The 13,058-nt window shown below is 46.7% G+C and overlaps 1 protein-coding gene across 1 annotated transcript; it reads right to left on the bottom strand.

Annotated features, from left to right (window-relative positions):
* Nucleotides 1-848: 848 nt before the first annotated feature.
* LOC130250296 (erythroblast NAD(P)(+)--arginine ADP-ribosyltransferase-like) lies at nucleotides 849-3,308 on the bottom strand. The gene is made up of 3 exons (XM_056485839.1): nucleotides 3,150-3,308; nucleotides 1,730-2,519; nucleotides 849-1,224 (listed from the first exon to the last, which is right to left on the bottom strand). Exons 2-3 carry the CDS (start codon nucleotides 2,484-2,486, stop codon nucleotides 1,139-1,141), a joined length of 843 nt encoding a protein of 280 aa, XP_056341814.1. The 5' UTR covers nucleotides 2,487-2,519; nucleotides 3,150-3,308; the 3' UTR covers nucleotides 849-1,138.
* Nucleotides 3,309-13,058: the final 9,750 nt, after the last annotated feature.

The raw sequence follows: 13,058 nt of genomic DNA on the forward strand, positions 1-13,058 counted from the left end.
GGCCGGTCTGGGTGGGCTCTGGAGCAGCCTGGCCCGGGGGAAGCTGTCCCTGGCTGGGCAGGGCTGGCCCCGGACGCGCTTTAAGGTCGCTCCATCCCGAACCATTCCCGAACTGCAGGGCTGGGCCGGGAGCTTGATAGTGCCAGCAGCTCGTGCTGCCACCTGATGGTGGCACCCAGAACTGCAGCTGATTTCTCACATTTACTGCTGCCCTCCTGTGGGCAGTTCCTGAACCGCAACTCCCAGAATCCCAAAATTCCAGAATGGGTCAGGATGGAAGGAGCCAGAGTGGGCACCAGGTCCAACCTCCCAGCTGAGGCAATGTCATCCTGAACACTGGACTGGGTCCAGAGCAGCCCAGAACTGGACACAGCACTGGACAGAGCTGGACACAGCATTGGATAGAAGTGGACACAACACTGGGCAGAACTGGACACATCAGTCCCCATGTGTCTCACTGGGCAGGGCAGAGGGACACTGCCACTCTCTGACCTCCTTGCCCCACTCCTCTCGATTCCCTCTGAGCATCACCTGACCCTGGGAATGTCCAGTCCCCTCTCAGACAGAGATTCCTGTCCTGTATTCCTTCTTGGAATGAAATTTGTGTGGGGTTCCTCCCTTGGGATGGGGGTGCCTCCAAAAATCCTCCTTGAGGCCAAGAGAAAGAGACGTTCCCGGGGGTGTGTGGCGTGACATCAAGCCCTACTTGAGAATTGGCTCTTTTTGCTCCTTTGACAGAAATATTTAATGGATCTTTTTTGATATAATAATTTAATGGAACTATTTGGATAGAATTATTTAATAGAATTGTTTTGATACCATTAAATTGATAGAATAATTTAACAGAATTGTTTTGATAGAACAATTTAATAAAATTGATTTGATACCATTTTTTTCATAGAAGTATTTTATAAAATTGTTTTGCACAATGTCCTTGTGGCACTGTGGCCACAGTGGCTGTAGTAGATGCAATGGTCACAGTGTCAGTGGTGGTCACAGTGACGACATGGAGGACGTGGTGGCTGTGGTGGCCATGGTAGTCTTGGTGGCCTTGTTTCTCTGGTTGTCCTGGTGGTCTTGGTGATCGTGGCTGCCACAGTGACTACAGAGATCTTGGTGACCTTGGTGACTTCATGGCTCAGAGGATTCCGGTGGCCATTGCCAGGACTGTGGTGGCCAGGAGGAGTCCTCCGAGGTGGTAGGGGGCCTGGGAGATGCTCCCACCTGGAGGAAAAAGAAGGGGGTCAGGTGGACCATGGGCGAGTGAGGGGCTCAGGGAGGGCCATAATGGGGGCTGGGGGTGACAGAAGAGAGATGGGGTCCATGAAGTGACAGTGACAGAGGGGGTATGGGGGGTGCAGAGGGCAGGAAGGTCAGGGGTGTCATGGTGAGCTTTGGGATGGCAGGGGTAACAGGGGTCAGGGTGACAGGGGGTGATTGGAGAGAGGGGGTGCCATGGGGGGTCCCGGCCCACCCACATCCAGCACACAGGGCCCATCCCCACAGCACTGTCTGTGGAGAGGACAGAGTCTGAGCAGGAGGTCCCCGTCCCCATCCCTGTTCCTGTCCCTGTCCCCGTCCCTGTCCTTGTCCCTGTCTCTATTCCTTAACAGTTGTGGGGGTCCCCATTCCTGTCCACCATACCCAGTGAGTGTCACTGTCCCCTGTGCCTCATCAGGGCTGTCCCCATAACCCCTTGGGTGTCCCCACGGCCTCAGGCTGTCCCCACCTTTCAGCCACTCGCAGTTGTATTTGCTGTAGGTCCCGATGGAGTCAAGGAGGATCTCCACCTTCTCCCCATAATCGATGACGTTGGTGACCTTGAACTTCTCGAAGGGTGGGATCAGCACCACGTCAGTCATGGGATTGTCAATGAATGCGCTGATGTCCACACTATGACACGTCTGCACCTGGAACACCGTGGGGGTCCTCAACCTCTCGATGTCATCATTGCAGCGCGTTGACAACGCGAATTTGCCAAAACGGACGATGTCACCAGGATTTGCATTGTTGAACTTGTACTTTGGGTCCACGTGGACCACGCAGTGACATCCCTGCTCCTTCTGAGCAGCCCTCAGCGTGGCCACGGCGTCGGTCAGCAGGAAATGCAGCGTTTTGAACTGGAACTTGTCCCGGTATGCCTGGGGCGAGCGCCCGGACACGCTCACATCCTCGTTGAAAGCATTGTGCAGGTCAAACTCGTGATAGGCCATGATGGAGATGGCCTGGTCTGAGGATGACAGAGGGGACACAGGGGACCCCGTATTCCACCACTTGTCCACTGCCTCAGACCAGCCCTTGGCAAACAGACGATTGTTCTGGAGCTCAGAGCGGTTCAGGGCCGGCAGCTCTGCCTTCATGGCAGGGCCACAGCCCCGGTACTGGTCATCGAAGGAGTTCAGGGCCATGTCCAGGCGCCTCATCGTTATGGCCATGGTGGCCACGGTCATTGCCAGCAGAGCCAGGGTGAGAGCCAGGAGGGCCATGGAGGGGAGAGGCCACAGGAACCAGTGCGGACACTGGGGGACACAAAAAAGACACGGAGGTGACACTGGGGGACAGAGAGGGGACACTAGGAGGGTTCCTCAGTGAGGAACTGGAGAGGTGAGTGGGGTCAGCCCAGGGGGAAGGGAGGCACTCCTGGTCAGGAGACCCCTGGACATGTCTGGGATCACTGATCCCATATCCTGGGGTTACTTTTGCCTCCCCAGCATCCCCCAGTCCCAGGGACCCCAATCCCAATCCCACAAGGCCATGGCCCCCCAAGAACCCTAATCCTACTCCCATGTTTACAATCCCACTCACCCCCCCAGGACCTCAGCCCAAATCCTCGTGTCACTCCCTGAGCCCCTCAGTGTTCCCCTCAGCCTGTCCCCAGACCCCAATCCCACTCCCAGTCCCCAATTTCTTTGGTGTACCCCCAGAATCTCAACCCAAATCCGAGAATCACCCCCTACCCCCACAGTGTGTCCCAGCCCCCCCATGACCCCAATCCCACTCCCACCACCCATCTTTCTCCTCACTATCCCCCAGAGCACCCCAGGATCCCAATCCCAGTCCTGTGACTCCCCCACTGCCCTCCCAAACCCCAATCCCACATTTCCCCTGTCCCCCCCCAGTGTCCCCAGTGTCCCTCCAGCCCCTGATACCGAAATCAGCCGGAGTGAACTCCCTGGCACAGCTGGAGGTGCCAGAGAGCCGGAATTCTTTATCAGCTCGGACTCACAGCGGATCTCTCCTGCTCCTGCAGCTCAGGGGGCTTTCCACAGGGTATTTATCCACCCTAATTATAAATATTCATTAAAATAGGCTTCTTAGCTAATACAGAACCAGGGCTTTTCCCATAAATAATTTGCATGGCTCTGCCTCTTATAAGAAATAATGTCATTGTTCTGGAGGGGCACAGAAGGGGGTTCAGGGTGTGATTTTCAATGAGTGGACCAATATCCTGCATCACCTCGCCTTGATCTTTCGCTTTCGGCTGGCACTCCCCCTTCTGTGTTTCAGAACATGCCAAACACTCCTCACTGGATTTCCCTTTATCTGTTTCTCTACATGTTCCAGACACCTATGCCCTCTTTGTTCACACTTTTACATCCTCTTATGTTTCCTGCTTGTTCATCTTTCAGCCCTATCCAGCACCTTCTGGGGAATTGAAACTTGCTATTCTCTCTCTTATTTCTCACCTCCCCAGTATCCTAGTCCCACAGTCCCACATCCTCCAGTGTCCCCAGTCCCCTCCCCACTGCTCACTGGGTGGCTGTCACACCCCAGACACCAACTGGGGTCCCCTAGCAGGTGACATCCCTGTAGGCACCCCGAGCGTGGGGATGGTATCTTGTGGGTTTCCCTGGCTGTGTTGGTGTACCAGGAGAAGTTTTGGACCCCAAAAAAAGGGATCCACCAACACTAGGAGGTGCCTGAACCCTTCTTGTTGTGGTAGGTCAGAAAATCCATTTGCCTGCAATCCCCAGGAGTATTTCCTCTTTCAGCGATCCCTGGGGGTGATGGGTTTGAGCTCAAAGGGTTAATTTATCAGTAATTTACACCACAGTGCTTTATTTCACTGTAACTTCCCCCATGGATTTGGCAACCTCCACTCTGCTGCGCCCTGGAATGTGGCACGGTGCCTTCTTTGGCTGCTGTCGAGGAAGGACAATATTTCCTGTTGATAATTAATCAGAGATCGATGTGCTATGAATAGATTTCTTTCTTTCCACGTGTTTCCACGGGCATGAACAATACCCAAAGCAGATCTCATGTGAGTTCCTCTGTTTGCTCTTTTTCCTGCTGCCACTTCCAGAGCTCTTGGTGACACTGTGAGCTCCGCCCTTGGTTCCACATCTTCTTGTGGTTATGGTGAGCAGAGTATAAACTGTACCGAAAAACCACCAACTTCTGTCCCAAATTGGACTTCCTGGCCCCTAAGATAAGCAGAATAGTCTCTGCTGTGGCTCACAATTATTTGTGATCTAGTTGTTTTGAAAAGCACCTCATAATTCGGGTGCTATCATTGATACACAAAAGCTCAAAGGGGTTTGTTAAAGTCTGGAGATCCCATGGGAGGTGCCAACATCGGGGCCTTATTTGAGTTACAGAACGTGTGTCCTCCCTCAGGAGTCCAAATCAAAGCTCTTTCTGGGGCCTCCTTTTTGGGGGAGACTCAGGAGGCCAGTGAGGTGCTTTTCAAAACAACTCAACCAGAAGGAGCACAAAACAAGCAGGGCCTGCCAAAACGGAAGTTCAAGGTTTGTGATCTGGGGTGTTGTGGCACTAGGTGAAAACCGTGCCCTGAATCTGCTGTTTTGACTCTCCAGGACCATAAAATTATTTCTTAAAGCAGGTGGAGGCAGGCAAATTATTTATTGGACAAATGCTGGGTCTGTGTTAGCTAAGAAACCCATTTTAATGAATATTTTTGATTAGGATAAATACCCTGTGCAAAGTCCCCCTGAGCTGCAGGAGCAGGAGAGATCCGCTGAGAGTCCGAGCTGATAAAGAATTCCGGCTCTCTGGCACCTCCAGCTGTGCCAGGGAGTTCACTCCGGCTGATTTCGGTATCAGGGGCTGGGGGGACACTGGGGACACTTGGGGGGCACAGGGGACTGTGGGATTGGGGTCTGGGGGGGACACTGGTGGCACCCTGCACTGGATCTCTGTCCTGAAAGGCCACGGGGGTTCTCAGGGCTCTGGGACTGTGGTTGGGGTATGGGGAGGAATAAGGGGGACACTGGGGGACCCCAGGCCTTGGGTCATTTTCATGGGGGGCAGGGGGGTCACTGGGAGGGGTACAAGTGACTGGGAGAGGGACTGGGGACATCAGAGGCTCTTGGAAACACTGGGAAGGGGGACTGAGAACTATGGGAGTGGGATTGGGGTTCTGGGGGGCCCTGGGGTTGCTGGAGGGGGGTCAGGAAGTGACCCCAGGATTTGGGATTGGGGACACAGGACAGGTGCAGGGGTCTCTGCCTCCCCTCCCCGGTCTGACCCCACTCTCCCCCCACCAAGGAATCCTCCCTGTTGTGATGCTGAACGGGGTTTAGACCTGGTGGACATGTCTGTACAAATCTGGGCCTTGTGTGTGTGCACCAGCCAAAAACTCCATTTAGTTGCTCTGTTTTGCTGCTCAGTTCTTTCTGCATATTTTGCTGTTTGCTCACACGGTTCTTTCACACACTAACTGTTTTTGTACATATCTTAGCCCAGTATTTATTGCAGGTGCACAGCACGAGAAAATTTTAGGAGTGTTTTGATACCTTGTTGAACCCCCAAGGCCGCTGGAACATAAACTATGATAAATGGGGAGAGAAGAAGAAAACACAGAATACAAGATTAGAAGATTCAAGCTAACAGGAGGCAGCGAAGATCCTGAAGATCACCAATTACAGACTTTGAGGGGTTTGAAGGGGTGGATCAATATCCTAAGATCAATTGTAGAGTATGTTCCCACGTGGGTGATGGCTTTAGAAATGCATAATGAGGGTGAATTGTAAACAAGAAATCAGCTTCTGCAAAATCATATTCGTTTGAAATTCAGATGTTCAGTTTTTTTCCCGCATTTGGTGACTTGGCGACGTGATTTATCGTACACATCGTGCACATGAAATGAACTGTAACCCTTTAGACTCAGTCTCCCGCAGCAGCGAGGGTCCGTGTGCTGCTCCGAGGAGAATCCGAAGAATATGGGAGAGAGAGAGAAAACTGCAGAGAGCGGCTCGGAAGGAAGCCGGCAGGAGCACGGGGCGGAGAGACAGAGACGCTCCCGAGAAAAGCTGCTGGAGAAAAACTGCGGGAGAAAAGCTGCGGGAGAAAAGCTGAGAGAGAAAAGCTGCGGGAGAAAAGCTGCGAGAGAAAAGCTGCGAGAGAAAAGCTGCAAGAGAAAAGCTGCGGGATAAAAGCTGCGAGAGAAAAGCTGCGGGAGAAAAGCTGAGAGAGAAAAGCTGCGGGAGAAAAACTGCGGGAGAAAAACTGCGAGAGAAAAGCTGCGGGAGAAAAGCTGCAAGAGAAAAGCTGCGGGATAAAAGCTGCGAGAGAAAAGCTGCGGGAGAAAAGCTGCGGGATAAAAGCTGCGAGAGAAAAGCTGCGGGAGAAAAGCTGAGAGAGAAAAGCTGCGGGAGAAAAGCTGCGGGAGAAAATCTGCGAGAGAAAAGCTGCGAGAGAAAAGCTGCGAGAGAAAAGCTGCGGGAGAAAAGCTGCGAGAGAAAAGCTGCCAGGGAAAAGCTGAGAGAAAAGCTGCGGGAGAAAAGCTGCGGGAGAAAAGCTGCGGGAGAAAAGATGCCAGAGAAAAGCTGCGAGAGAAAAGCTGCGAGAGAAAAGCTGCGGGAGAAAAGTGTGCACAGTGCAGCGAAGAGCTGCGGTAAAGGTGAGCGGCTGGGGCTGGAGGGATGGAGAAATTATTATCGAAATAAAAGCAAGAGAAGCAAAGTTGAATATCCACCAGCATATCCTCTGTGTGAGAGCGGTCAAGTGCGAGCCAGAGGGTTTAAAAAGATTATTTAAAAAGGATTTATTTCGGGCCACCCTGCGGCTGCCTTGGCAGCGTTTGCTCGAGAGTGTTTTTGGGGGAGAAGAGAAAATTATTCCGTTCTTACCACCGGCAGTCCTTGAGACAGAGCCGCAGGTCTGCAGGAGATGTCGGGCAGTCCGTGTTGAAATCAGAAAAAATAGAAATAAATGCTTCTTTGCCAACATCGGAACAAGGAAAACCTACAGGTGTCCCCTGAAGAGTTAACAGCAGCCCCGGGAGGACAGTTGTGGGAGCTCAGTCAGAGCAGGCATTCAAACGTAGATCACAAATATTTGCATTGCAAAGCGGAAAAAAAGAGAAGGGGGCAGTTAAAAGTGGTTAGTGGTTAAAGTGTTTTTTACAGTTTTGCTAGAGGAGTTCAAAACTATCTGTGTGCACTGCTGCACAGTTGTAATGGTATTGGTTTGAACTATGACAATTAGGAATTTATGTTCCCAACAATATTTACAGGCAGATAATGTTTCTGTTCCCTTGGCTCAGGGAGCTCTTTCTTCATGGGTTTTTTTTGGAGTCCAGATATGTTCTGTTAAGATTGATTAAGGCTAAGTTTCATTAACTTAATTCTGTTAGATTTCATTTTTGTTAAGTTTTAGTATCACTAAGTTCAGACAATGTTTTGTTCCACATATGTTTGGTACTAATACTGATTAAATGAGGTTTTTTTTGTGTGCTTCTGTTTTACTGAAGTGATAATTAGCACTATTAATTTTATGGTGTGTTTTACCAATTTTGTAATAGTCAAACTCATAAGATGTTGATGTTGTATTTGTTGTATTTACAGCTAGCATTTTTTATGTTTTAACATCTCTTGCTGCAATTATCTATGAGACACGTGTCATTTTCAGGATCTTTTCTGTTTCTTTTTCAGTTGCATATGTATCTCTTTTTTCCAGGCTGCCTCTCTGTTGCCTCATGATTTTCAGTATTTTCAGAGTTCCAAGTAGTGATACCTGAGCTTCGTTGGAAGTTTCCTCTAAACTGATGATCTTGTGGTTCTTATGATAAAGAACAAGCCTGAGACAAAACTACAGAGAGAACAAAATGCTGAAGAAGTTTGGTTGTTTTCTCACCCTGAGGTGTTTGGTTGTAATTTCTGTTCTTAAGATTCTTGGCTTCTTTTTAAGAAATCTGTCAGGGAATTCTCTTCCAATCAGGGCCTGGGCTCTGCCTGGATGGGAAGCTGCCAACAGACCCAGGTGTTTCCTGCATCAAAACAATCCTCGAGTGGCTTTGACTTGGCAATTTGACCCTGTCAATGTGACAGCTGGACCTGTTGTTTGAAGTGAGCTTGGGAATCATTTTCCAGAGGTGATTATCCAGTTCTTCACTGATTTGAGGTTTATCAGCTGTTGCAGACACTGGGATGATGGTACAGTGTTTTAGTGCTTGGTCATCATCTAACTTCACATGTGTAATTAATTATGTCTGATTTTAGAAATGTTTTTGATTGTTATATCTGAATTATGACTGCTGTAAGATTCTGATCTCACTGGATATAAGACTCCTCAATTGAATGTACAATGACAAAGCCTAATTGATTTACTAAAGTTAAGAGAAGAAATGCATGTGTCATTAACAGGTTCAAAGCAGTCATCTATTCAATGGAGCAGGCATCAATTTTCTCCAAGAAACTGAAATTGTCAGAAGACAAATTCCCTAAATACCATGCAGCTTTCATAACCTGAAAAGAACAGGACTGCCAAAACACAGCTCTGTCTGGAAACTTAGAAAGTAAGTTGTTAAGAAAAAACCTCATGTTATTATCACAGTATTGTGTTCTAACTAATTTTCTTTAGATATTCCTTGTTATTTGGGAAAGCCAACTCTGCTCCTGGCATGTATGAGATTTTGAATTACACCCTTTGGAGAGCAAGGCACAGCAAAAGAGCTAAAAATGAAATTGGGAGTTTGGAGCCTGATTGTTACAATCATGTAGAATTCTTGGGTGACTGAACAGCTGAATGTCACTTCCACTGTTTTGAAACAAATACCCACTGATGTAGATAGTATTAGACACACCACATTGCAAAATAGAGCTGCTGTAGATTTTTTGTTATCAGCACATGAGCATGGGTGTGAGGATTTTGATGGGATGTGTCGTATGAATCTTTCTGATCTGCAGATCTTTTCTGCATCTATCCACAACAAGGTCAAACAACTGCAAGATAATATGAGAAAGTTAACGGAGGATAATTAGTGTTTGGATGAATAGCTAAAAGTAAGGGGAATACCGGGATGGTTGAAAGATTTGATCAAAAGAGTTTGGATATTTTGTAAGTTCTTAGCACACTGTTTTTTTCATAAATAAAGTTAATGATTCACTTGATAAAAATAAGAATAAGATAGAATAAGATAATAAAAAAATAGTATAAAAAATAAGGTAGTATAAAGGTGAAGTGAATTAGTATAAAGATAAGATTACATAAGGTAAAACAAGATAAGACAAGACAAGATAAGAGTAAAATAAATGTGTGAAAGGGATAAGACAAGATAAGATAGCAAAGATGATTTGGCTGGTGTAAGAAACAGAAGGGGGAAATGTTGTGATGCTGAACGGGGTTTAGACCCCGGTGGACATGTCTGTACAAATCTGGGCCTTGTGTGTGTGCACCAGCCAAAAACTCCATTTAGTTGCTCTGTTTTGCTGCTCAGTTCTTTCTGCATATTTTGCTGTTCACTCACACGCTTCTTTCACACGCTTGCTGTTTTTGTGTATTTCTTAGTTTAGCCCAGTGTTTATAACAGTTGCACAGCATCAGAAAATTTTAGGAGTTTTTTGATACCTTGTTGAACCCCCCAAGGCCACTGGAACATAAACTATGCTAAATTGGGAAAGAAGAATTTGAAAACACAGAGTACCAAGATCAGAAGGTTCAAGCTAATGGGAGACAGCAAAGATCCTGAAGAGCACCAATTATGGACTTTGAGGAGTTTGAAGGGGGGGATCAATATCCTAAAATCACTAATTGTAGAGTATGTTCCCATGTGGGTGCTGGTTCTAGAAATGTATAATGAGGATGAATTGTAAGCAATAAATCAGCTTCTGCAAAATCATATTGGTTTGATGTTCAGAAGTCCATTTTTTTCCAGCATGAAATAAGGGGAGTGGAGCCCTTAAAACATGGATAGTGTTTGTGTGGGAAGGGGAGTGTGGAGAGATAACCAGCCCTGGGCAGTGCCTGAACCCACCACCCACGAGCAGGAGAAGATAAGCAAGAAGAAATCTGCAGCTGGGAAAAGTAATTTTAGAAAAGTTTTGTGAAAAACAGAGGTGGAGATGGTTTTGCACCAATGAATGTTATGTTGATCTATTGTAACCAATGAATAAAGTGTAAACTTTGCAGAGGGTATAAAAGACAGCCAGTTGTTGTAATAAACAGATTTTAGCCTTCTGAAATGTAGCCTGTCCTTTTGTGTGCCACATCAGCCCCAACAGGACACTGTGTGTGCTAAAGAGAGGGAGAACAAGGATGAAGGAATATCTGGGAAATGCAGACTGAATGTGAAAAGATTTGAATTCTCTTTTAAAGATTTTGTGAGTTTTGCCAGAAAATAAAAGTAACACGGGGATGGCCGTGAGAGTTTGCTGAATGTGTGAGATGGGTTGGAAAAGCATGAGTTTCTCATTGTTCCTCGTTGTGATTGTGGTTTGCTGGGAGGGGATTTGATGTCTAGAATGGGCAATGCAATTTAGTATTGTAAAAAGTGGCAAAGAGTCCAAAGCTGTGATATCTTTGTGTAAAATGTCTGAGAAGACTCATGCTGAAATAAATCCAGAAGTGTGGGCAGCCCAAGGAAATATGGAAAACTAGACATAGAGCATCTCCAAATTCCTTTGAAGCAACCAGCACAAGTGGTGTCTAGAAAGCAAATACCCTCTTTCAAGGGAGGGAAAGAAGGGGTTACAGACTGTTATTGAGTCCCTGCTAAAGGCAGGGATTTTGGAGCCTTGTGTGATTCCCTATAACATCCCTATCCTGCCAGTTAAGAAACCAGGTGGAGCCTAGAGAATGGTGCAGGATTTAAAAATAATAAATGAAAATTATTATATTTATTATAATTCATTTTTTATGAAATCGAGGCCCACAGTTCTGGATCCCTGTACAATCCTGAATCAGATCCCTTCTTCTCATCAGTATTATTCTGTACTGGGCTTGATGGATGCTTTTGGGGGTGTCTGAGTACAAAACACAGTAAAGAGTATTTTGCTTTTGAGTGAGAAGAGGAGGAAGGAAGGAAAAGGATAAAACAGCAATTGTCATGGACAGTCCTCCCCCAGAAATATACTGAGTCACTGGTTTGTTTGGGCAAGCTTTGCAGAAAATATTAATAGAGTTTGCTCCACCCTCAAGAGTTAAGTTGTAGTAGTATGTGGATGATTTGCTTTAGTTAGGGAACAGGAAATATGTGATAGAAGGGAAACAATTTAGAGGATGTGAATGGGAAGTAATTAAAGTAAGGGGAGAAATTTCTCCAGACCTGGTCAGATCACAGAGCAGAGCTGTATCTGCTTGTCAGAGGCTGTGAATTATCCCAGGGCAAGACATGTTTTTGGATGTTTTTTTGACATGTTTTTTGAATGTTTTTACTGATTCTAAACATGCATATGAAGTGATATATGCATTTGGGAAAGTATGGGAAGAAAGAGGTTTATTAACCTGCAGGGGAAAGACATTAACTCATGAAAACCTCCCACCTATTGGAAGTGGTGATTTTACAAAAAGGGTGTCAAAAATCCACATTAAGGGGCAGCAGGCAAGACTGGCTGATAAAGAAGTTTGGAAAACTGCATTGTTGCCAGAAATCTCTAAGATCCTTTCCTTACTCCCAGTATTTGTACTGCTGCCCAAAAAACTGTCTTTTCTACCAGAGAAACTCGAGATAATTAAAAAGAGAGTGGCAGAGGAAAGAGGAAATAATTGGTTTACAAGGGATGGTAAGCAGTGAATACCAAAAGCTCTGGCCCTACATTTGTTAAAACAATTTCATGAAGGGAGTCATTGGGCATCTGAGAATTAACAGAAGCCTTGCTCAAAATGCTGCTGTGGGTCTTTTTAGACTTGTAAAAGAAGCTATTGAAGGTTGATTTGTGCTGAAACCACTAACAGAGTTACAAAGGAACTTGCCAGGGGAGGGAGGTGTTGGGCTGTACACCCCTTCCAGAGATGCCAGGTGGATTTTAGTGAAATGCCCTGAGTGGAAAGATTTAAATATCTTCTGCTAATAGTATTTCTGTTAACAGGGTTAAGAGGGTTAAACATTTCCAGCTGTTTCAGAGACTACAGGATCAGTTGTTAAAGTGTTTTTGGAACAAATAATTTCAAGATAGGGAATTGTGGAAGCAATAGACTCAGGCAGGGGAACTCATTTTACACGGAAAAATTCATCAAGCAGTTCTGACTGCTTTAGGGATACAATGGAACCTCCATCACCCCTGACAGCACCAGAGTTCGGGTCACGTTGGATGAATGAATGGAGAAATAAAGAAACACCTTCCGACGCTGGTGATGGAAACTAGGATGCCGTGGGTACGGCTCCTGCCCCTGGCTTTGGCAAGATTAAGGGCCAGACCCAGGGGAGATATTCAGTGATCTCCCTTGGAATAGGTGTTTGGATTTCCTTACCCTTGCAATTCTCATCCTAGTGGCAAGGAAGAGATGAAATAGTTTGTGTGGGCATCCTTCCTCTTGAATCTCCCGTCACTGGGGGCCAGCCCTCACTGTCAGTATTTTCTTTATGTTCAGCTGTTTCTGTGCCTTCACTCACCACAGGTGTGAAGACAACGTGGAAGTGAAAATTAAGTTAGGAGATTAGATGGCACCATTAGAATGTTTCTCTTCATAATCTTACCTTTATATTGTCAGTTAGGTTGGGGCCAAGAATGGGAAAATAATATTTTAAGCTTAGGAGAAGAAGTAGCAAAAACCTTTAACCTTAGCAATTGCAGGGTCTGTGGAGGGCCAGGGGGATCTGAAAACTGGCCATGGGTGGCCAGCCCAGGTGAGCCTAAATGGAGGGTTAGCACCCTGAG

Source organism: Oenanthe melanoleuca, chromosome 2 (genome assembly GCF_029582105.1).
Source record: "Oenanthe melanoleuca isolate GR-GAL-2019-014 chromosome 2, OMel1.0, whole genome shotgun sequence".
In the NCBI taxonomy this organism is placed as follows: Eukaryota; Metazoa; Chordata; class Aves; order Passeriformes; family Muscicapidae; genus Oenanthe; species Oenanthe melanoleuca.

Coding starts and splice junctions, on each gene's coding strand:
- LOC130250296 (XM_056485839.1), bottom strand. CDS start 2,486: ATGGCCCTCCTGGCTCTCACCCTGGCTCTGCTGGCAATGACCGTGGCC. Junction 1,225..1,729: donor CAACTGCGAGTGGCTGAAAG/GTGGGGACAGCC, acceptor TTTTTCCTCCAG/GTGGGAGCATCTCCCAGGCC.